The following is a 24733-nucleotide window of genomic DNA, read 5'->3' on the forward strand; positions in this document are numbered from 1 at the left end:
CATGACATAAATCAGAACTATACTTATTTGAAGTTGAACTTATTTTAAGTTGGCCCAGTGTCTGGATATGTATTGGTCTGGGCAGGGTTCATTTTCAGTGTCTGTCCAAGATACTTTTTTTATGTTGTTGGGACTAGGTTGTATTCAATCTCACAAACTGATCACAAATATTTTTTGCCTTTTTGATAGTTTATATCAGCTTAAAGCATTTGTTTACCTATGCAGTTCCTAGCAACTCTTTCAGGTGGCATCTGAACCAACACCAAAACCGCAAAGTTCTGAACAGTGAATCTGAACAGTCTTCCTGAAAGAGAAATATATTTGTATTTTAGCTTGTAGCTTTTGGCAGTCTTTAATTCTATAACAATTAGATTATAATTTGTTTAGGCTTGTATTGTCAGCTAATCAGAACCTTGTTTGAATTATTCATACCTCTTGATTCTTCAGCATTTTTTTAGAATTACCATGGGAATGTACGAATGGCATTTCCCTCTAGGGAAAAAAAACACCACAAGAATTTCCCTTGGTTTCCACACTTGAGAAATGAGACCTATTTGCATGTAATGTTAATATTTTTTATTGTTATTTTTCATAAATAGTATTTCATGGAGTTAGATGGGCTTCTGTATTCTAACTGTACACATAACTAACCAACCAGCATCCTAGCCTTGTGAACTGTTTCGCCTGTCACACAGATTTTTTTCAGTAATTCCTCCCAATAACAACTTTAAATTAGGTGTTTGCTGTTTTTCTTCTGCTAAGAGCTCTTACTTAGTTCATGGGCAGATCAGCAGTAACACTCCAGGGTAAACATATGTGCAAGGGTGTTTTCCCAGTTCTTGTATATATAAAGCTTCTTTTTGGATTTCTTGGCATAAACAGTTTTGAAAGATTTATATTGTTGCATTGTATGAATTAATGTATTTGAAGATACGTGCCCCCTCTAAAGGCCCTCTAAAATACTTTTTTTTTTCAAGTAATACTGGCAGTATTTTGGAAGTTTAAAACACTTGGATAACTGTTTAAAAAATTGTTTCCTCCTACACTTTACACTTCATTGGCTACAATTGGAAGTGATGGGACAACAAGAATTAAGTGCATGTTAAGACTTCATTTTATAGGCTTGAGAACTTCTGATGTTTCTCTTATTGCATTTGGCTGAGAAGTCAAGAAAAAAAAATCTGATCCTGTTGAGCTGCCAAGCAGATATCCCACTGCCTTCTGTGGTTCCAGGTGTTTTTATTTTCCTTGACCGAGAATCTAAACACGAGATCTTGTGAAAGTGTGGAAAATTCTTACCATAGTTAGGGGAAAGGGGCAGAGATAGGCAAGCATGAAAGCTGTTTAGAAGCATGGTATGAAAATATGTACAGCAGGGCCTCATATTCCTATGTATATTATGCTAAACATGGTTTAAAATGCAATGCTCAGGTACACTAGCAAAAGTGAAAGCCTGAGTATGAGTCTCTTGTATTATCCCTGTGGGTTTTAAAGACATCTGGTTTAATCTGAGTGGTTTTACTAACCTGTGATGTCAATTCATCATCAGGTTTTTTTGTCTTTTTCTTTAGGGCTTAGATCAATTTGAGTAAGTAATATGAAAACTAAACATAAAGGAAAACCAGTAACTTACGTTCTCTCATGCATGTATCTTCCCAAGGACTTTATGTTCCAGCTGGAGGACCAGCCACGTAACTTTAGTCCTACAGAAAACTCTGGGCTGTGCTTTTAGACGTTGCTAATAACAAGTACTTTTTATCACTTTTCTTTTGATGAGCTCAATGTTCTAGAAATACTGTATGTTCTATAAATACTATATGTTCTATAAATTCTATAAATATTCCCAGGGTAATATGAAAAAATATATCTAATTAAAAAAGCCTTACCATGTTTATAAAATCAAAAGGCCAGATGGATAGGAGCAAACTGTTAGTGTCTCTCCTGCACAAGCTGTAACATTATGACTTCTGGTGGAGTCAGGAGGGAGGGTTCAGAAAGCACGGAGTGCATCTGGCTGGATTCCAGTTGCAAAGTTCAAGAGATGAAGTGAAATGCCTCATAGTTTACCTGTTTACTTATTTTTTAAAGGATTCATTCCGTCACTGGTTGTACTGCCATTATTTCTAAAAGCTGCTTTTTTGAGTGAGCTAAATGAAGTTTCTATGCACTAAGTAGTGGCGAAGGAGAGAACTGGAATTCTTTCAAAGGTTTAATTAAGTCTAGTAAATGAAGACTCTGTTGTAGACTCTCTTTTGACCTAATGGAGAGAACCTCCTCTGTTTTAAAGAAGCGTGCATTTTCACATTGCCCTCCAATTTTCAGAAGTTGCCAAGTTCCATAAATATTTAGACACTGGTACCTTGCTGACTCAGAAGTGTTGCATAAGTAAAAAAAAAGATTGTAGAAAGGCTCATTAGAGTGGAGCATTGCTTTAAGAAATACTGTGCTTAAACAGAGTTCTTTTTATCATTGCCTTAAAAAAGAGTCCTCCCAGGGTAGTGTTTATCTTCAATTTTGTGTTCTTAGTGCATGTATAAGGCTCTTTCATGGTGGTGGTGGCCTCTGGCCTGTGGAGAAGAGAGTCCTGAAGTAGCAAGTTACTGTCAGACACTGGAAGAGAATTTTGCCGTTCTGCTATGCAGCCATATTAGCTTTCTAAGAAATTTGTGCAACATATTTGAATACATCCATGGTTTTTTGAGTTCCAACCCAGCACTATATTCCAATCAAAATTCCAAAACTTTTTTCTCACAATTTCTATTATAGTAGCACAAAAGCATTTCAGAAATTACCATTGCTGTATTTTGTGCTTTATGTCTGCTGCAGAGACTACTCTATAAAAATGGGAGAGCAAATGCAGACAAGACAAGAAACAGAAGAGTGAGTAGGAAAGGAAGACGAGAAGCAGGTTCACATCATTATATAGATGATCTGTGTAAAATTTTGCAGTTTCCTCTTATGTGGTGGAAGGTTTTTGGTGTTTGTGGATGGAGCATTTTTTGGTTTTATACGAAAATGACCAACAGATGTTTCTAATGATCTGTTTGTCCATCTAAAAATTATGATTAGGATTTTTTTTTTTTATTTAGAATAACTGAATTATTCATTAACTTGCTGATGTGTACAGACAGAAACACAGTTTTCTGTATATGCCATTACAGAAATAATCTCACATTCACTCTAAGGTTTCCAAGCACTAAGTGAAGGGCTAGGTGAAAAATTTGCAACACCAATTGTTGCTTTTGCGTTCCTGACAGGACTGATAGTAATTCATACCAGAAGGGATCCAATTCCCACTGTACCATTTTCTTAAAAACAATACACACCCCAGCTCATGCTTTGACCTCAGCAGTGACCTCATACATTCTTTTATCAGCAGGTCAGTACATATGTCTGTTAAATTCTCCAAGTGCTTGAGAAGTTAATTTGTTTTCACATTTCTGGGTTTACTGGTCATATTTCGTGTTTGGACTGCATGTTGGAAGAATTTCATGTGCGTGTTCCTTAATATCTGTTGGAAAAGGAAGTGGAAGCTATTTCAGTTTTAAATAAGATTGTCATTTTTCCCTCAAAAAATAAATAATAATTAAATAATTCCAGCATCATTTCCTAAAAATTTTTGCCTGGGAGGCCTTCTACATACCAGTAGTTATTATTCTCTAAGGTAAAATTCTCCCCAAATGCCTCCAGTAAATCAGTTTTTAATTTGTGTGTATGGTCTCTTATTGCAAAGTCAATGCTTAGTGTGGAACAGTTTTCTGGAATGAAGCTACATGGTTCACTGAGACATAATTCTTATTAAATGCTCCTTGAGTTATTCTATTGCAAGTAATGAGGAGTTTGCTACAAAAGAGTTAAACCGAATGTGTCTGCGTGTCAGTGTGTTCTGTTTAACCTCCTAAAATATGTCATAATTTTGATAGAAATGTGGAATGTGCCTTAATCTGGGCCACGTGCAACAGCAAGTCAGCAGAATGCACTAAATATCTCCCAGCAGGACTGTTAACACCTGTTTTATCTGGATGGGTTTTCTAATTTACACCATCCATGGAAAGTTGACATTACCTTCCAGTGTAGTCACAGAAAGTTATTCTAATAGGCTGCTGTGGTAGGAGCTTATGGGAAATAAATTACCAGAAAATAAATAACATGCTTTTTGAGAGCTTGTTTATCTCCTGATTTTCCCTTTCTTCAAATTTCCCCATTTCTGCAAGCGAAGCTGAGGATTCAGGGAAAATTTCACTCAGTCTCAGTAGTCTGTGGCCAGGGGAACTGTGCAACATGCAGCCTGCCATACGAGCACCTTCCACAGAAACAGCAAATTTAAAACTAAAGAGCTTCCTCAGAAGAGTCATTATAAGTTTTGCATTACTCTGGGCCACATTTCTTCCCATTGCATTTACTTTCAGATTTGGAAGAATTTGTGTGTGTTTTCTGTCCTTCAAAGTGTCCCTATCCTGTAGTATTAGTAAAAAATAGTTTTTTTTAAATTACACAATAATACTTTGTACACTTTCTTCACAAGGAACCTTGATGGAAATATACAACTTTTAGACAGTCTTGCTCAAAATTAAGAATCTGTAATTAATTTAGTATGAACACATTTATATGTTGACAAGGACATATAACTTTGAATATTCAAGAGACAAGAAAGCAGATCATTTCAGTTGTGTTAAACTAGTTTAAACTGCACTATATATATATATAAATAACCAACTTGCTTGTTATAGTTCAATTATAATACTTGCAAAATGAGCCCATATGAGTCTATTTCACATTGTTCCCTTTGAAACCCTACTCTTTAATTTAAAAAAGGATCCTCCCTTTTAGAATACCGAGGAATCAGCTATTGTGGATAACATACAACAGTGTAGTGAAAATGATATGACAGCTTTGCAAGTAAAATTTCATGACAACTTTTCACAGAAAGCAGGTAAATCAACAGCAGTGTCAGATGGAATGGAGCACGTGGTATAGAAGGTGCTTCCTATTATGATTAAGGTTACTGATTGGTACTTTTACAAATAATTGAAATAAATCTTACCATATGTTATAACAAATCATAATTGCTTACTTTTTATGGATTAGATACATTTTACCCCACAGGACATGTACAACTATGAAAGCTTTAGGGATAGTTTACATTTTAATTGTATTACCAGTTGCATATTTTTCTAAAGAGATGAGCAGAAGTTCAGGTGTGCTGAACATCTGTCTTACAGTGAAGAACAGGGGACTATGACTACTGAATATTGTTTAAGTGATCATTTAAGAATCACCTAGAATCCCAAACAATGTTGAATGTGTGGCATTTGAAGAATGGATAGGCAGGAGGATAAGGACATCGGACTGGGTAATCTATTTTGGTATCCCAGTTTTAATCTGGATGATGCTTTTAACCTCTTCACTTGGACCTCTTTAGAGTAAGTCAGCTATCAAAAATGGATTTCTGCACCAAATCCTCGGCCTTAGAAAATCATAGTGCACATAGATATGTATAAAGCAAGTATGCTTGTAAATATAGTAGCAGGCAGTATATTCAGTTATCACTGAAATGGAGCAAGTTTTTGACTTGTTTGATGTTTATTTTTTGGTGAAGGAAGTATTTGACATATGCCCATTTGTACCTAGTGAAAAAAGCTAAATGTCCACCTCCCTGGTTTATGAAGCCTGGTTTTGTTAAATAATCTGAATGATAAAACTGAGGATAAAAACATGACACTATAGACCAGCAAGCATTATCTATTAATATCTCTATCTTGTAACTTTTTAGCTCTTTGTTTTAAGGACTGGAAGAACATAAATACAAACAAGTGAAACCAGCTGGGAAGAAAACCCATAAGGAACAAAATTACAAAGCAAACTGAAAATCTGGGTTTTTCCCGTGCGACAAGTGAGTTGTCAACAGGTCACGATGTGTGCAATGGATGAGTCATTTAAGAACAGAAAGTGAAATAAACTTGTCCTTTTAAATCTCCAAGAACACCTTTGGGTGTAGCAGGTTGTGAAATATAATATGTTTGGTCAAAGAATAGTCTGTTTATGTAGTGTGTGTGTGAGGATTTAACATTAACATGTGAGAGTGTACATGACCAATTCTCTTACTGGTCTTAGACAAGGGAAAATTAGAGTTTAGGCCATTTCCACCTCGAAATACTTTTCAGTTTCTCCCAGAGCATTCTGTATAGCTAAATCTATATGCAAAATTTAGTTCTCTTACCAGATCCAGCATGTGCATCAAAAATGCTTTTATTTACTCATGAAGACATCTTGGTTGCTTGCCTGAACTTCTGATCTTTTTAGAGCCTGCAGTTAAGATCAGACCACTGGCACTTCATCTGCTATTAAGTAAGCAGCCAGAACTCAAAAGCTGGTATGTCTCCTTACATGACTGATTCCTGTTAAATTCAGACAAATAGTATCTGTTTTTACGTTCTTTAAATGTTAATAATATTACGGAACATGTGAATTGTTGCTACCTGTAAGGCCTGAATTTTATTTGATTTTGATTGTACTAGTGCTACAGAACTTGAAAGAGAAGGAGCTGTGTAACAGCAATAATATATTTTCTAATTCTGCATTCATTTAAATCCTCCACAAATTGTATTAGTGATGAATATCCATGCAAGAGGAAGATTCAAATGCATGTTTCTAAACTCAAGCTAATACTCTGGAGACATTTAGGAAGAAACATGCTGGTAAAGTGTGTTTGAAGTTCAATTATTTTGACACACACTATCTCATACCGTAATACTAATCTTAACGGAGTACTATTTATTATTTGCAATTAAAAAGAAAAACAAAGCACCAAATACTGGAGAACTTTATGGAGTTTCTGTGCTCTGGAAAGTGAGTATGTATGTGATTCTCTGGATTTCTGTGGAATACTATTTCCATGGATGTCCTTAATCAACCATCAGCAACATTACAAAAGAGAAAATCCTTTGCCAAATTTTATCTGGGAATTGAGTGACGAATCAGAATGTCAAAACACACACAAAGAACTTTGGAAGATAGCACTGAATGAAGTGCTAACAGAAATTATTGTTTTACTTTTGCTGCCAAAATAATCAAGAGTATTTAAGAGCACATATGTATAAAAACACTATGTGGTCACAACAATATGTTGTTTTTATGAAGGTGTCCTATTCTTCAGGAAGAATCCCGCTCAAGGTAGGTGAACAGTAACTAACATGTGTATATGTCTATGTGTTCTTGTAAACAATATTGTCATAATCTTAATAAAAGGGAGTTAGTCAAAGCAAGATATTTTTTTAGCTTCTTATGCACACAGAGAAACATAATGCTGTGTTAGTCATAATTACATGTCTTCTGAGCATCCCACAATTAAATTTATTTTTGGAAGTGAAGAAAGTGTTGTCTGTCAGACAAAGGAGATGAAAAGTAATCTTGGCAACAGCAAAAATAATAGGAATAAAGGGACATATTCTATGTGTTGAGTCACTGGTGAGTACATCCCACAAATGAGCTCTTCTGTAAGTCTGCTGGGTATTAAGTACTACTGTTTATCTACATGCAAGTCCCTCAGTCTGATTTAGTGATTAATTTCTGTCAGTTAAATTTTAAGTAACTTTGAGTCAAAAGCAGATTACCCACAACTACACCATGTAATATGTGACAGCATATTTGCAATATATCTTCTTTGCATGCCACCTAATCTATTAACATTATCAGAGCTGTGACATTTCTGTTTATTTGTACATCATCATATGAACTGTATCCCCTTAAATGTCAGTGTAAAAATATCTTTGAAATCACGAATATTTTTGGTGTTAAGTATTTCAGGTGCTTTTTTCATCATGCTGTGTGTATGAATACTATTAAAAGGGTCAGATTTATGAATAAAGATTAATATATTGTAAGCATAACTCATTAGGCTTAATTTAAAAAGAATCAAATGGTGTTATCTACCTGATGATGCCCACAAATTAATTTCTGAATTATCATCATCTTAGCCAATTGTATCCTTACCCACAATGCTGGACCTACATTTCAGAATTTGACATAGTATCCTTGAGTTTTGATAAGGAGGTGATTAGGTTTCAGAATTAGATTTTTGTTACCTCTGAAAAGCAATTTCATGTAGTGTTGAATGACTTTCAACATGGTTAATTGAATAGCTGAGTGGCAAATATCTATATGGCAGTGAAGGTTTATTATATCTTTAATTACTTATCCTGTTTATAGTTGTTAAGATTTTTAATATTGCAGTTCTGCTATTCAATGTGCTGCAATTCCACTGGTTTGAATCTTTAATAAAAAATAAGAGCCTTGGAACAAAATAAAAATTGGAGATTGACAGTGGTGGAGAACTTTATCAACAGCAGTCTTGGCAACATGTACCTGTACAAGCATATTTGCACATTTGAGACTATTCTCTGTCTTGATATGCAAGATTTGGAGTCAATCTGTATATCCTGAATTCTGTACTGTAATGAGCAATATCTTCTGCTACAACACCTTGTAGTTCTGATGATACAATTCACTATAATGATAAACATAATCTATGATATAAACTAGTTATTTTTGCAAGCAAAATTCACTACAGAATTGTGGTTGTATCTGGTGTCTGTGTTGTGTTACACCACAAAACCTTCAGCCACTGCAGAATTCTACATACATGGTATGTAGAAAAAACAGTAAAAAGCAGTAGAATTCTACATATACAGTGTCAGCTCTAGGAGGAGTTTACCCCAGTGAATAATAACTTCATTTCTAACTACTTATATAAACATGGACTTCAGGAATTCGTACCACTCTTGATTGAAACAGTACTGAGGAATGGAAGCTGCTTGAAATCTCTTTAGAACTTTTGTAATTGCAAAATTACTCTCATCTGTGAGTAAGTTTGAAGAAAAAGTGTTTGGGACTGCTTGGGTTTGAGTTCAAAGAATAACTGTGGTTTTCTAGGGCAAGGAGTAGGTAATTAAAGCAATATTTAGAGACCCACTGAAAGCTTCAAAATGGGACAACTTTAAGACTAACATTTTCTAGACTGGACAGGAAAGAAAGTGAAAATAACCCAAAAATGTATTAATGCATGGCTCATTTAATCCCCTAAGAGTTTGTGAGAGTTGTATAGTAACCACAGTTATTATCAGATAACTGACTGCAAGAGTTGTTTTCTGACATTTTCGGGGTATTATGGGGCTGTGAGTTGCCACACCAAACTTGCTCAATTCACAAGTCAAAACAAGACTTTATTATAAGGCTAACAGTGCAACCCCAGTCTATTGTCTGAAAGTTGGCCACTGCTATTGCTTCATATACCCTTACCAAAAGGGTGACTTTTGACTCAGGGCTTCTGTTACTCTTCTCTTGGTGAACTCTGAAGCAAAACAGAATTTGCTTTGTAGTTCTGCAGAATACTGAGTCATTGGTGTTAGTGGTAATGATTAGTTTTGTCTGAGAGTTTAAGAGACATGACTTCAAAGACACATGCTGTAAAAGTAGACACATAAAATAACCAGGTGCTATTTCTATAGGACGTTTTTCACCTTAAATATGTGTGAACGTTTAGGTATTAGGCGTATTATTTACTAGATATTCGGTATTGCAGATAGATACTGAGATGTTTTCACATTTGGGCTTAAATGTTTTCCAGTGAACTAGGTTTTGTTACATCTGTGGTCTCCTGAACTACTACAGAGGGGACATGTCCCTTATGAAAAATCACTTGATTAAACTAGAATATGTGTTAGGAAATATTGTTCAGTTATTTGAAGATGGGTGCTACTGATGTAGTGCACTGATTTTTCTTTCTTTTTTTCCTTTTTTTTTCCTCCCCTTGGCTTCCAGTACTAAGTAATAGAGCAGAATTTCCCACCTTTGAAGTAATTGATACTGCATTATGGTTGATTTGAAAGTCCGAAGACACAATGAGTTGTACAGCTAACAGCCAAACAAATCTTCATTTCTTTTCAATTCTTCAGGGCAAAAAAATTTCTGTTCAAAGTTTTTTCTTATGTAGTTGACATTGTTTAAAGGTGGAGTAGAAATATTCTCTTCATGTGCACTATTTTCTGAACTGATGTAGGGTTTTAGTTGGAGGTCAGGGCTGAGCCAGCCCAGTGCCTTGCCACTGCCACCAGGTGTGGCACCATCCGCTTGTCCCTCCTTCCCACCTCCCCTTTCCTCTCCCAAGCAATGATGCTTTACTCAGGCTGGGACACGCCCTCCACTCTGCTGGCTCCTGTGCTTATCTGACTGCACGGGAAACTGGAATGACTGAATCCATTTGTCTTTTTGCTGGGTGAGTTTTCTACTTGGAGCCAGTTCCTTGTGTGCTCAGAGAAGCGCTGAAGCCCAGCAGCAGCAGGGCCCTCACACCTGGGAGGAAGAAGAGGTGAGGAAGAATCAGATCTTCCTATTTTAGCTGCAGCCAACTTGCAACTGATTTAGCTGTGTCACGTCTCTTATGTCTTAACAAGATTACCTAGTTAATTTGGGATTTTTCGTGGTGTAAAACTACATAAACATTTAAGAAAATGACAGTTAATACTTGGGTTGCTTCAGACTGTGCTGGGCCAGAGCTGAAGTAATCCCATTGATTTCAGGATAGTTATTCTACATTCAAAGCTGTGAAAATTGGTGACACCCACCAAACTGATTGATGAAAACTTTATGGTAGACCCCAATTTTTCTAGTGACTTTCATTAGTTTAACTGCAGACTTTGAGTTTTGGTTTTCTTCTGTAATTGATTCAGAAAAGAGATTGTTTATCATTCACTGTAAATGTTAGCATGCCCTTGAAATCAAGGTTTGAAAAGACTTCTTAAAAATGTGTTTGGTAATGTTTTGACATTTATTGTCCTTGAAGATCATACTTAAATATTTTGCAGGTATTTATAAATTTATAAATTTATACCCGTGGATAAAGACAGTCTGTAAACTCATAATACATATTTCTAGGGTCAGTAGTAAAAAGAATATTTATATCATTTCAGCTGCTACCATTTCTGGAGAATAGTGGCTGAACTCCAATACAGAAAGATGACAGTAGTAAAAGACTTTCCTAGGCGAGAAAAGATATTGCCAAGGATCATGTAGCTTTCATTCAAGAATGAATTTACCCCTTATGTTTTGATGGTTGGAAACCATTGACATGAGATACTGTAAAATGTGCAAACATTCAAATAAATTAACTGCATGGACTTGAGCTACTGCAGGTTTATGTTTTTAGTATTGAATATTCTTTGCTTTATTTTTATTTTTCTCCAATGATAATAGGTATTTAAAATACCTATTTGTTTAAAAATTGTTAGAATTTTGTTTTATTTTTGTGGTCCCAATTGCCTTGAAATAAATGCATCAACCTAAAAAAAAAGTATTTTAAAATCAAATCTGTTGAAGCCACTTGAAACAAAACATCTGTCTGTACATAATTCTTCTGTTTTTGTAGCAGCATACTTACAAACAAAGGTAGTAGCTTTTACATTTATAGCTGATTATTCCTTCATAGGTCCTGGAAGGACTGGGGTAATCAGCTGAGGATGGTGACTCAAGAGAACCTTTTGGAAACCCCTGTCTCCCACATCTGTTAGAAACAGACGCATGAAAGCAGTCTGTGATTATTTATTTTAGAGGCAGAAGTTTTATCCTTCTTTTGATATACATTTAGGCTACATTTTTGTACTTAAAGCTCCCTGTAGTTAGGTGCAGATTTCTTCTAAATCACCAAGAGAAGCCAGCACCATGTTCTTTACTAAGCAAGAACTCCTCAGAGGAGCATAAACAATAAATAAATTAAAGTTATTTGTTGTAAGATTTGAAGGAAAGAAATTAGAGAAACAACCACGAATGAGAGTGATATCATTTTCACAGAATCCTACATCATCTCAAGTACCTTTGCTAACACTGTTGGAGGTTTTTGCTTACAGTTTTTAGTAAACTCAGCCACTCACATCTCCAGACATATACTCAGTGTCTAATTCTCTATGGGTGCTTTCATTGTTCATTGCTGCTTGTTTATAGCATACAAAAATCCAGTTTTATGTTAACTAGGTGGGTTGCTGAGTTGCCAGCATGCCATTCTGGATCAGGCATTTGTGAATTGTTTTTAAGCACCAAAGTGGACAATGAAAGCTTTATCTCGATTCCCCAATTAGCAGTAATCATTCTTGCTAAACTTTGGTAAAGAGCTGTAGTATGCAATGAATGTAAAGTATTCATTCCTGGGCAGTTTCTTTTTTTTTCCCCTCGCCCAACATTTCTACATTTTGTCAAATAGTCTTATGCTGCTTGTTATTTCTATTCATGTTGCAGATTGAGAATGTTGATGTCTGCCTTAGCTTTCTGGCAGCCAGAGGCGTAAATGTCCAAGGTCTTTCTGCAGAAGGTAAGAGAAACAAATCATCAGAACAAATAACAATATTTTCTTCTGAAAGCTAAATTTCTTAACACAAATCACTTGCACCTAAATACCAAGCTCCAGCTGTCTTGAACAGCATGCAAATATAGATTAGTGATAACAAGTGAGAGGGTTTCCTTTTAATTTTTCCTTGAAATTGAACCAAGAAATGCAATGTTTATGAAGCTTGAGACAATGTTTTAAAACAATATTTTTTCAATGGTATTAATCTTTTCATGTTACCTCCACAATATTAGATAGGCACAGAACTTCCAGAGCATTTTTTTCTTTTAACTTGTTCATATATTTGATTCAAAACAGCAAACAAGAATATAAGGATCTTGCTCAGTTAAATAAACCCGGGGAAGACTATTTGTTTCAGCAAATTTATTATTAGTAGTAATGCTGTCCAGATGAATCTGAAAATTACAGTATTCCTTTGATGTCTTCTATTAAGTGAAAGAGTGAATGGTTTTCCTGTTTCAGCTATTTTGCTGTATTAGTCGCCTTAAGTAATTGCCTAACGTGGTTGCAACTAAATTAATAAATACAATTAACAAAAACCATTACAAATATCAATTGTCTTAATTATTATGTAATATTTACCTTGTTCATGTAAGAGGCAAGTGAATTAGTAAAATGTATACATCTTTGTCCTGTAGCATATTAAGCAGTTCTGCAAGGTGCTGTGCACCTTCAAAATCCCTCTGACCTCTATGGCACCTGAAGGTAACAGGTCCAGAGGTGCAACCCTGTATTTTTATTTTGCTTGTAGCAAAACTAAAAGCTGGAAGGAAATTTTTGTTTCCTCAGAGGTGATAATTTGAGTTGAATTCTTGAAGATTCATGAAGAAAAAAATCTGGATTTCTAACCACTACTTGATTTTTAAATTAACTCAGAATTACTGTCTTTCACCATCTGAACCTATCTAGGATTTTAAACGTGCAACATGGTCACAATATGTCCTACTATTCACTTTGATAGTCAAATTGTGAAAAGCTCCTTAAGTGATTTAAGAGAACCTTTGTATGTTGTCATTCACCTCAAAGCTATTTAGAACCAGAATTTCTAGAGCAACCTATTTTTACTTGCGTTTAAAGTATGAATCAAATGTGTGAATAGCATGAATTTATTTTATGAAGACACTCATCATTGTTTAATACCTTGACATGGTACATGACACATTTTCTGTACTTTTAAAAATCAAAATCTGTGTGCATTCTGTAATGCCTTTATTCCTACCTTTGTTTTGCTTTGGAAAATAATTTTAATAGGATATAAGTTTCAGTTGTGTAGCTTTAATTTCATGTACTACTAAAAGCAATAATACTACATAGAACTAAATGCAAGGACTATGATTTAAAATACTCATTATTCTTCAAAACCAAATTTTAACATTTAGTGCTGAAGTAAGATTAACATTAATTCTGCTGTTACGCAGTTGGTCATGAATCTGGAGTAAATCCACCACTATCTTTGTAATAATATTCTTCAAAGTACTGCAGAAGTGTGATTCCCTTAAATATACCATTTTTACTATGTGTAATCCTGAAAATTAAATTTTTTTAGGGGGAGAAGAAATTGAGTTTCTTGTAATAAGCTTTTGGTAAAGTGTCTTGTTACTACCAGGTCATTTATTAATGACCAGAAATGTTGTAGAAAAACAAAACATAAGCTTAACAAGTTTTGAAGATTTCACAACCAGTTTCTGACCTCATTTTGACACTTGAGCAAAGAGGTCTAGAAAAAAAGTGATTTTCAAATCTTTACTGCTGAATCTCTGCTTGAGAGCCCAGCTGATAAATAATTATCCAATTGCTACAAAGAAAAACAATCCCCTCATTTTCCAAGTATGTGCTTAGTACACATTAGAAGTTTCTGGACTTTTTGCTTGGGAGAAATCTTCTAACTTGATTAGAAGTAGGAAAGAAAAAGTTACTAATAGCATCTTTCTGTAAAAATAGTAAAAAATATAGTTGAACACAAGAAGACCAAAATTTTAAGATTAAAATATATTGAGTGGGATTTAACGAAGGATTCTCTTTCTGAGCATTAAGTGATCCAAAATTATAATAAACAAACTGGTGTCATTTACTGACAATCTTCTCAAATCAGAACAACTTAAAATGGATAGTTATTTGGTTTCTGGGGGTGCTTTTTAGGATAATTTTAAATATAAGTTTTCTGTATTCCTTGACAATGATCTTCCTTGAAACCAACCTGACTGCAAAAGTCATAGGTGCCTAAAAAGTTTACTCATTCTGGCAAAGTTCTGCATATCTCTGGTGATCTCACTGGTAATCAAAGATCCTGCAGCATCTTCACAGGGAAGGTGAAAAACTGTGTCTGCTTAGAACAAATTTACATTTTGAAAAGTATATTCCAGTGTCCAGGATTGGGTTTGCTTTTGAAGGACAGATTGTGAGCATTTTAAAAGCTGCAGTGTTTGCTGGCCTGTGTAGTAACATATTAACACTTCAACGAATCCTATTGAAAGAAAATTAATATGGTTTAAGAGACATGAAAATGACAGTAATTTTGTATAAATTCAGCTTGAAATTTTACGTGGGAAAGCTGTGTAGCACACACAGCTCAGTATTTTGATTTGCAGGGAAGGCAGAAAGGTTGTGGCATTACATGTTAGGTTGCAAGTCTATAGCTCTAATAAAAACCTTTCACAAGGTGATCAGTGCCAAAGAAAATTAATAATGAGCTTATGAACAGACCTAGCTGCTGCAGATAATTTCATTAAAGTCTTCTGAGGTTGCTTTTCCAGCATTGAGATCCTTTATCAGCAAGGAATAGCATTATCCTTTTAAAATCTTCATCTCAGGATCAGCAAAAGCTAAAAAAGGAATAGGAGACATAGGGACGCTACATGGTTCAGCAGAATTGTATTCAGGTAGCTGTTTTAGCCTCATGGAAGCTGTAGTTTTTAAGTCTTTGTTATCAGCAATAGCAGTATAAAACAGAAAGCTATAAAATAATCATGTCATTTGAAAGTTCAAAGATTTAATCATGAGCATTACAGTCACCTTTTTTAAAACCAGCCTTCCATTTATTTTCTTCTCTCATGTACCCTGCACATCTGTATGAATGGATATGTGCTCACTGACAACAACCATTGCCATATAGTCTTTTGATTTTTCCAGAACTCACTGTTTATTGCCAATGTGCACAGAATTTGCCCCAAAAGCCAAAAGACTAATTTAAAGTCACAAGGTTTGAAGGGAAGTATATCTAAGACCAGAAAGAATTCAGATTTTTCTAAATGAACTTTTCCTTAATTAGAATATTTGTACTTTGTTGAGACAGGAGTATTCATTTCACATTATGTGTCTTATTTAAGGTTGGATATACTCTTGTTTATGACCATGCAAATGACTCATCATGAGGGCACTGTAGAGATAGGTGTTTATTGCAACCCTGAAACATAAATAAACAAAAATTATAATAAAGAATAAACTATCAGTGACACCTAAAATGTCTCTGACTTTTCAGGTAAATGAAGAGATATAAGACATAAACATGTGTAGCTCTAGATATGTACAGAGATATTTTAGTATGACAGTTACAAAACTGAAGTCTAAAACCCAAGTGTTTTCACTTCCTTTTCTCTTTCTTTTTTTTTTTTTTATAGAAATAAGGAATGGAAATTTGAAAGCCATTTTAGGGCTGTTTTTCAGTTTGTCTCGGTACAAACAGCAGCAACATCATCAGCAACAGTACTACCAGTCTTTGGTAGAGCTACAACAGCAAGTCCCTTCAACTCCAGCTGAAATCAGCCAGTCCAAAACACACCAAGATATGCAGTCAAGGTAGGTTAAAAAGTTATTTTTCTCAGGTGTAAAAGCTTTTTATTTTTCTGTCTGAAAAAGACACAATTTTGTATAAAAAATAGGCCATTTAAAGAATTTTTTTAGCTATTTACGCAGTGGATTCAGTGTGGTTTTTGGTAGTAAGCCCGCATTTCTTGGGAGTAAAGTTAGAGCGAGAGCAGAGAACATTCCCAATTAGATTTAGTTCCAGTTTTAATTAATTGTAAGCCTTTCTTTTATTTTATTATTGATTTTTCTGCCCATTGCACAACAAGAGGCAGCTAGCACACCATGTGGTTAGTACTGGTTATTTTCATGTTTTCTTCACATACCCAGTTCCATACGTAAATGAACAATTTCCAATAATTAACAAAACACATGGGGAAAAGGCACAATTATTGCTTTCATTTGTTATAAACTCTTTTTATTCCCACACATTCTGGTTTTTGAGGGCCTAATTCTATTTGAATGTTCTTTTTAAAAGGGAGAAATAGCCCTAATCTAATTGTTTCTTTTAAGGGGCCAGATTTTTATTTAGTTTTAAGTAAGTGAAGCACTCAGCAGAATCCAATAATTGCTGAATTACATTGCTTTCAGACTGTATCCAAAAAGATATTTTCAGAAGGTAGTTGCTTAAAGGCTACTACAGAAGAATGAGTTTGAAACAGAAATATCTGTTTAAATGGAAAGAGTATTGCCAATGTATATTTTATTGGGGAAGTTAAAAAAAAAATGTCAACTGTAGATTTTCATGAAGTTTTGTCTGTTGCTTTGTTTGGTTTAGTATTTTTCCATTTTTTATATCCTTGTTTAAAATATTTTTGTGGACTTACTAAACAACTGTATGTCTAGAATGTGGTAAGTCAATGATCTACATTGGATTAAAAGTATCAGACATATATTGACATTCTGGTTCTTAAGTCCATTCATATATAAATTACACTTTCATTTGTATAATAAACATATTTCTTCTTCAATTGACGAAACTTCTAACACTTCAGCCTGATAGAAATCTATGTCTTGGAACTAGAAATGTTTTAAAATTATGTTTTGGAGGAACGTGTCACTGATAGCATTTTAATTACCTCATTTGATACAAAAATTAAGATACACTTGCGTTTGGCTGGGGCGTTACAAAGTGAAGTGCATTTATTTTCTCTGCTACTGAAAATTAATGTCTTTGAATGCTTTCTCTGTGAAGTATACTATTAACATGCAATCTGGGAAATTATGGTGTGGTCCTAGACGAGTCTGACCATTCTCAACATTTTCCAAAGTTGAATTTCTGCTTTGTGAAGGATATTTAATACTGTATGAGAGGCAATAACATCTTGTTATTCAGGAATTAAGTGTTCGCAGCTTTAATCAGTGGAATTAAGATCTTATCCAGCTTCCTGTAAATACCTTCGGTTACTGTTTTATGTTCATAATTCTTTAGAAAGAACTGAAACATTTCCTGATTTTGTAATTTACCCATGGTGAATTTTTAATTACAAAAAAATTACAGTGTTCCTTTATGCATCATGACTATTGCAAGGGTTTGTCTGAAAAAGCCTGGATAAAGCAAGTTTTTTTACTATTTGGGTGACAGTGATTGCACATGGTAGGCAAAGAGGTGATGAATCTTTTATTAAGCTTTCCATTGTAATTCCCCATGATCTCATGGTCCTTCTGCACTTTTTTCTCCCCTTCTACTTTGCTGTGTTAAAACATGCTTCAGTGTTCAAAGCAATTATTCCATATCCCAGAACCCCCACATTTATGCTTTTGTAGAGTGACATCTAAGGCTGGTTTGAAAAAATTTTACTTCCATCAGTGTGTTTTAGACCTTCCTCTTTAATCTAGGAGTTTAAAATAATTTAATTCTTCGATTAAATTTCTATTCATAGCTATGGTTCAGATGTAAAATATTTCTCTGTAAAAAATTATTAGACCAAGATTGATGCCATCTTTCTTCTTTCTTATCTGTTAAGTAAAAGCATGTTTTTTCTGCTTGCTTTCACATATACAGAAGTTTGATGCTTGTCACTATAAACTTCTGCATTGCCTGAGGAAGTATGGGTTTTTCTATCCATATATTTTTCATTTAAGTTTTTAAGGATAAAGAAAAGTGCCTACTACTAAAAGCTTTCTCCTTTATGAAAGGTTTCTATCTTCTACTCTAAAGGCATCTATGTAGCTGCTACCAAAACACTGAGCCCTGGAACTTAGAAACAAACTGAAATACAGTTTCTTTCAATACTAATTTTCTTCTTGTTTTTTTTTTTCAGTTGTCACTATTTTGAAGTAATACAAAGAAATTAACATAAAATTATATGTCCTCTTCTAAGAAAAATGACCACATGTGAAAACAAGTTCTCCACAAATAGGCATATTTAAATGTACACTGATGTGAATTCTCTGTGGTGGACTTAGCAACACTTCTTTTCATAGTAGTCATTTAATTAAATTAATTTTTTCCCCACTAAAATAAATAGTTTGAAAAATAATTTAAAAATATTTCCCAAACACCTTTTTAGTTTAAAGGTGCTAATGGGTAAATGAAAGCTTCTTTTTAGACAGAAGCCAAAATATAAATCAAAAAAAGAAAAGATGATTTTGGTGAAATTCATCTTTCCTCTTGCCCACTTTTTGCTATCTAAAATGTGGACAGGTAGCTTACATGATTCCCCAAACTGATTTCTGTGATGGCTTTCATGTCAGGTGTGTCTCAGCAATAATTACAGAAGCAACCAACATAACTGAGCTGGCTCGTGATTTAGAAGGTCCTGAGGAATTCACATGACTGCTCCATGGGACACTTGAGACCTTTAGATATATTTGGCAAAAAGTAGCTTCATACAGACACTGAAACCTAGATATTTCACTGAATGGAGAATTTTGGAAAGTGATAAAATCTGAAGTGTATATTAATGTACATCCTTCACACTGTCCATATGAAACTATTAACTCAATAGATAATCTAACTGCTATCAATCAATAATGGAGTCATTTTACTCTTTTTCTGAAGTGCTGTTGATAAAACAAGCTATTTTATCCTTTCATAGTGAATGTTAATCTTTAAGGCTATTTATTATTACACATTTATTGTGCAGGTATGCCTTTTTTTATTACTGTGTTGCAGTTATGAATATGTTTTTAAAAATTCTTGATTCTTTCCTTTTTTCTAACATTTCTAACATAACTGTGGAAAGGTTTGGTATGTAGAAGCCTTAAGGCAGAAAATCCCTTATGGTGTATATTTTGGAAAAAAATATTTGGCAAATACACATAACAGAGAGTAGCTTCCATTAAATTGACCTGTGGTCTTTTATTACCTAGAAACAGTTCTTTCAAGTTTTTGAAAGGAACAAGAAAAATTACCTTATTATTATGACAGAAGCCAGATAATGACTATAGCTGCTAACGTGTGAATGGGACATTCATCTTTTTTCAATAATGGCAAAATGCTTCAAACCTAATTTGAGTACCTTTTCAAGGGTATTTTGAAAATCATCTTCTTAAACCACGGGTATTTTATTTTACCAGAAGACTCACACGTATCTACTTTGTTAGACACATGAGAAATAAAGATGTCTTTCTGATGCACTCTGTATATTTAAGTGAATTTGGTATCTATGTGCTTGTATGCATGAATACATGTAAGCAAAAGCAAAATATATACACAGAAAAAGGTGGGTGCTTTATATTGACTTAGTGCATTTTTTTTAGATCTTTAATAATCAATCACATTTTATGTTGTACTTTAAGTATTTGAAACTATGTCTTAGTTTCAATTAATAACTGAGGTTATTTTACGTTAGAATATTCTATGAGAAAAGTTATCCTCTTTGTTGCTTCCAGCTAATATATAATAAATATATCGTGTCATTTCAACTTGATTTCCTAAGAGGTAAAAAGCTGTTGTATTTTCTTCATTAAACAAATAACGAGAAAGTGATGCCCTTCACTTCTTCCAAGAGAAATACAGATTATACATGGGAGAGGGAAATACCTCTGAGAAGTCACACTGAAGATACTCAAATTACAGAGGTTGTAGCATTCAAGCCTTGCTGTAGACCAAGAAAGTTTTGTCTTTGCATGTGCAGAGCTAGCATCTCGCTCCTAATTTAAGAGACTGGTCCTGCAGCTGATGGTGACGGTGATGATGATGATGGTGATGATGATGAAGATGATACTCATCCTCATTTGCAGATTATGATGTCCTCAGTAATGATGAGTCTGTGATTATTACTGTGTCCAAATCCATTCCGTGTGCCACTAAAGACAAGCTACTTTATACAGTGTTTGAGCCCTTTGTCAACAAACATGAAACAGACACCAAATTATATTAGGGCTCTACAGGCTTCATACAGAGGTTGCTTTGCTAAGGCAAGAGGCCCTAGGGGAAGGTTATAATCAGAATATCGCAAGAGTGGACAGATTAGGTTTGTGCAGAAATGGGGAATTCAGGAGACTAATTCAGGAGTCTAGTTGTCCTTGGGTGACTAGGAGACAACACAGACCAGGAATGTAGTTAAACCAATTTCTGGAGGAACCTCTCTTCCCTAAGTGCAAAGTTTGCATGGGAGGATGATGAATCTTCTTTCACAGGCTCCTTACAAGGTTATGCATAACTGGTCAGTATGGCAATACTCTAACATTCCTATTCCCATGTAATCTGTGACCAACGTCAGAATTGGGAAAACTGCACACAGAAGGCAAGCAAGATTCTTCTTTTGAAAGAGTATCATTAGCCTGTCTAATCCTACAGCCAACAGCAACATTTCAAATTAAATGTAAAAAGAATGAAGGTAGTTGATTCATGGTAAGTGAAATTGCCTTGCAAAAAGCATACTTTCTTTATAGATGATCATAGTTTTGTACCAGTAATAATAAAAACTGAAATTATTAGACCATTAGTGAAAAAATCTGTGGTAAATAATTAATGGTAACCAAAGACAAAGAATAGTTTTAGATGTGATTTCTGATTTCTTTTTATCCTAAAATTTCCTATATTCTTCCATGACTAACTGGGAATTGAATACTTTGAAATCTGAAGTTGGCACTTCACTCTTTCCTTATGACTTTTTTGCAGCTCTGAGATTTATTTTAAAAAATACAGTGCTGGTGGCCTTATTTATATCTGTCAGTACAGATAGATGACAACAATGGCTGCATTATATTTTTATGCTTCGCTTTGCTAGTGGATTCCATTATCAGAGCAATACATCTGTGGTGATGATCTTTCAACCACCCAGATACTAAGAGAAAACACATGTGATGAAAGAAGTTCTGTCTCATTTACAGATTAGACAGTAACTGGTTTCAGTAAGCTGTCAGAAAAATTCCCCTAGACGGACAAACTATTTTATCACGTACAGGAATGATGAGCACAGCTTGAGGTCCAGATGGATTTTGTTAAATTTGTTATATTAAAAGTGCACCCTGGTTTTTGTGGGCATATAAACAAAGTTAGGTAGCTGATTTCTATAGGCAGTTGCATATATAACTACTGCAAGGAAGAGGGTTTCATGTTGCCTGCTGCTCAGAAGTACTAGGGAAGAAATTAAGCATATTGGACACAGAGCTTGTGTTGTGTGAAATACAGTAATGAAAATGTAGTTGTTATGTTATGAATTGAAATTTATCCATGTCAGAATAGTAGCAATCTGCGTAGCAATCTTGATTACATCGCTCTGTTTAGAAAAAGGCCGTCATTTAAATATTCTCAAGGTTTAAAATATGGTTGCAGCAGTCTACATCAAGTGCATGGCACTGACATAGGCTAGAAACTGGAAGGTGTCCATAGTTGTGTGTCTTCCTTGATTAACAGATAGGAAAGTGATGAAACCAAGTCCCTTTGCTGTCCTTAGCTCTTGCCATTGCTAGTCGCTTGTTTTGGTGAAGGGAAATGGGTAGGTAGTTCCTGCTTTTCCCACTACAGAATCATTATCAAATCACTGAAGAGAAGAAAAATTAGGAAAATATCTATTTCTTCTTTCTGTTCTCTGTTTACTATTAAGGGTCTAAGCAAACAAAGTGCTAATCCATGTATTTTTATGTGTCTGGGAGATAATGCAGAATGAGTTGCTTAATGTGATTGTTCCAGGATCTGCAGGAAGCTGACCTTCAAATGGCCCTTAGATATTTAGTTTTATTTTAACCTTTTATTTTACCTTGTACATCAGCTTTGTCCCCATTTTGTTCTACTCCCCAAAGATACAATCATTATAGTCCTCAAGGTTCCCAATGATAGGAACATCAGAAACAAAGTTCTTTCGTCGTATTTGTCCTGAAGTTAAAGTAAATAAAGAATTTAGTGTGTCTCAGTGGCAAATGACTAACCTGCCTAATAACCTTCACACAGAAAAGACAGAACAAAGTAGTAGTAAGAATGTATTTCTCATATATTTCTTCCCTCTAACCCATCCTCTCTAAGAAGATATCTAACATTTCTTAAGCTTAAAATAATGGGGGAAAGGGTGTTTCAAGGTGACATTCAGGTTCTAAAATAAGTGGTCTTTTCTATAGTTATAATACACCACTCTAGCATACTATATCAAGCCTAGATAGAAAATTTAAAAAATTAAATTATAAAGTATTTTTAGTCTCTCAATAGGATTTCAGATTTTTTTAAGCTGTCCATCCCCCATTTGACTTTCACTATCAATCCTTCATAAACTGCTTGTATGTTTTACCTTCTTACATGCTTCTGTGGGCTGGATCCTTGAAACTTGTCCTTTGCTGATTGGTATCTCCCCTTGTTTGTTACACACCATTTTATCTCCTTGCAAAGTATCTGCTGTATGTCTGAACGTTTTCTTTAGGAACCTGTGACATGTAGTTACACTGATTTCTTCTGTTTATGAATTACCTTTACTCAAGAAAAATATTTTTCCCTGCCTCTTCTGCTGTTTGCAGTTCAAAATGCAACTGTCATCTTTTCACATTATCTGTTCTTGCAGTTTTCCAGAGTGCTTTAAATCAGTTTAATGGCAATTTTCATTTTGTACATTTCAAATATTCTCATTGTCTGGCCTGTGTCACCCTTGCCACTCTTTACTTTTATATGTCAGTTTTGATGCACTTTGGCCATAATTTTAACTGTTGCTAATCCAGATCATGTAGAATTTAATGGGAAGTGTTCCATTCATCCTTGTAGCACTTAAATACAATCTTTTATATATTCCCTTTTGAAGGAATAGAAGATTTATAAGTAAGTTATTTTCCCTTAAGACATTCTTTGCTGTTCTACCCTCACTCTCTATTGAGATTCATTAGTTCTTCTCATTCTCTGAAAATGAAATCTGATGCAAATGTCCATACATTTATTACTTTCCCAGACCTCCCACCTATTTAATTCTGACGTCTTGTGAACATTGGAGATTGCCTATAATTATTTGTATATGGCAAATAAAATTCCAACATGTGTAAAATGCAAGGGTAGCCATATTAAATTAGTGCAATCTTCTCCTTTTTTCCTTCTTTTTTTTCTTTTTTTTTTTTTTGTTGTTGTTGTATGATTCCATTTTTACCTATTAGGAAGTAAAATGGTCTTTTCCTTGCATTCTTAGATTTATTTATAGTTTTCTATTTGTACTGCTACTTTCTTTGCTTCTGTCAGTCCTTTCTATCAACTGTTATTTCTTACTGTTTTCACAGACTGTGCAACAAATTTGATATTCTACATATTGTGGTTTTGCAGGTGTCAGTTAATGAAATAACATTACAGTTAGAAGCTGTGGAGGAAATTACTTTCTCTCTTCATTTACCAAAAAAACTCCGAAATCAAAATCCGTATAAATTCTAAAGAAGCATAGCCAGTGCTGTTTGGCAGTCATTGTCTGTGGAAAATAGATTAAAATAGAAGTGAAAAAAAAAGTTATTTTTTTAATATTTAAAATTCACCAGACTTACAGGAATTTATTTGTGTTTTGAAAATACTTAAGGGAAAATAGCTGAAATACTGGTACAATCTTTTGTATTTTCTTTATATTACAAAGCTCTTTACCATTTTAAAGTCAATGGGGAGACCAAAAAAAATGCTTACAAATGTATTTTACTACTGTCAATAGAAACACTTAACCATGCGATGATTTTTTGACTGACACAGGTTTATAGCAATCCCAGCCATACATTAGGATGTGTTATGAATGTAGATTTTCTGGAAATCTATGCAAAGATTCAAGAGATAATTAGCATAGATTTGAAGAAGTAAGAGCATCAGCATTTCTGTCACCTGCATTTCCATTCCCTCTAGGAAAAAACTTTATTACAGTTTTATTGTATCAAACTGAAGCTGAATGGTGGCATATGATTCTGTGCAGATACTCTGATATAATTTTGTTCAAGTATAAGATCATAAATGGTATGGAGATAAGGTCATAAAAGGGTACAGTCGATCCCTAAGGGCCTAATCCTAGTTCTGGCAGCACGCTGTTATCCACTTGTCCAATTTGTTCAGAGAAAAATAGTAAGGTTTAAAAGACGGCATTTTAGGTGTGCTACAGGTTAGGCTAAGCACAGTAGCTAAGTAGCACAGTGTCCTAAACTGCAACACAC

At 34.4% G+C, this 24733-nt stretch overlaps 1 protein-coding gene across 5 annotated transcripts in view; it reads left to right on the forward strand.

Moving 5' to 3' along the window:
• The window catches only part of NAV3 (neuron navigator 3), a 484909-nt gene that overhangs the window by 312198 nt on the left and 147978 nt on the right, over positions 1-24733 (forward strand). For all 5 annotated transcript variants that reach the window (XM_068999468.1, XM_068999461.1, XM_068999483.1 and 2 more), the window contains 2 exons: positions 12286-12358; positions 16012-16189. In XM_068999468.1, the coding sequence (XP_068855569.1) occupies positions 12286-12358; positions 16012-16189 (251 nt within the window). The remainder of the gene's footprint in view (positions 1-12285; positions 12359-16011; positions 16190-24733) is intronic.

This window comes from Aphelocoma coerulescens, chromosome 1A, assembly GCF_041296385.1.
Source record: "Aphelocoma coerulescens isolate FSJ_1873_10779 chromosome 1A, UR_Acoe_1.0, whole genome shotgun sequence".
Taxonomy (NCBI): domain Eukaryota; kingdom Metazoa; phylum Chordata; class Aves; order Passeriformes; family Corvidae; genus Aphelocoma; species Aphelocoma coerulescens.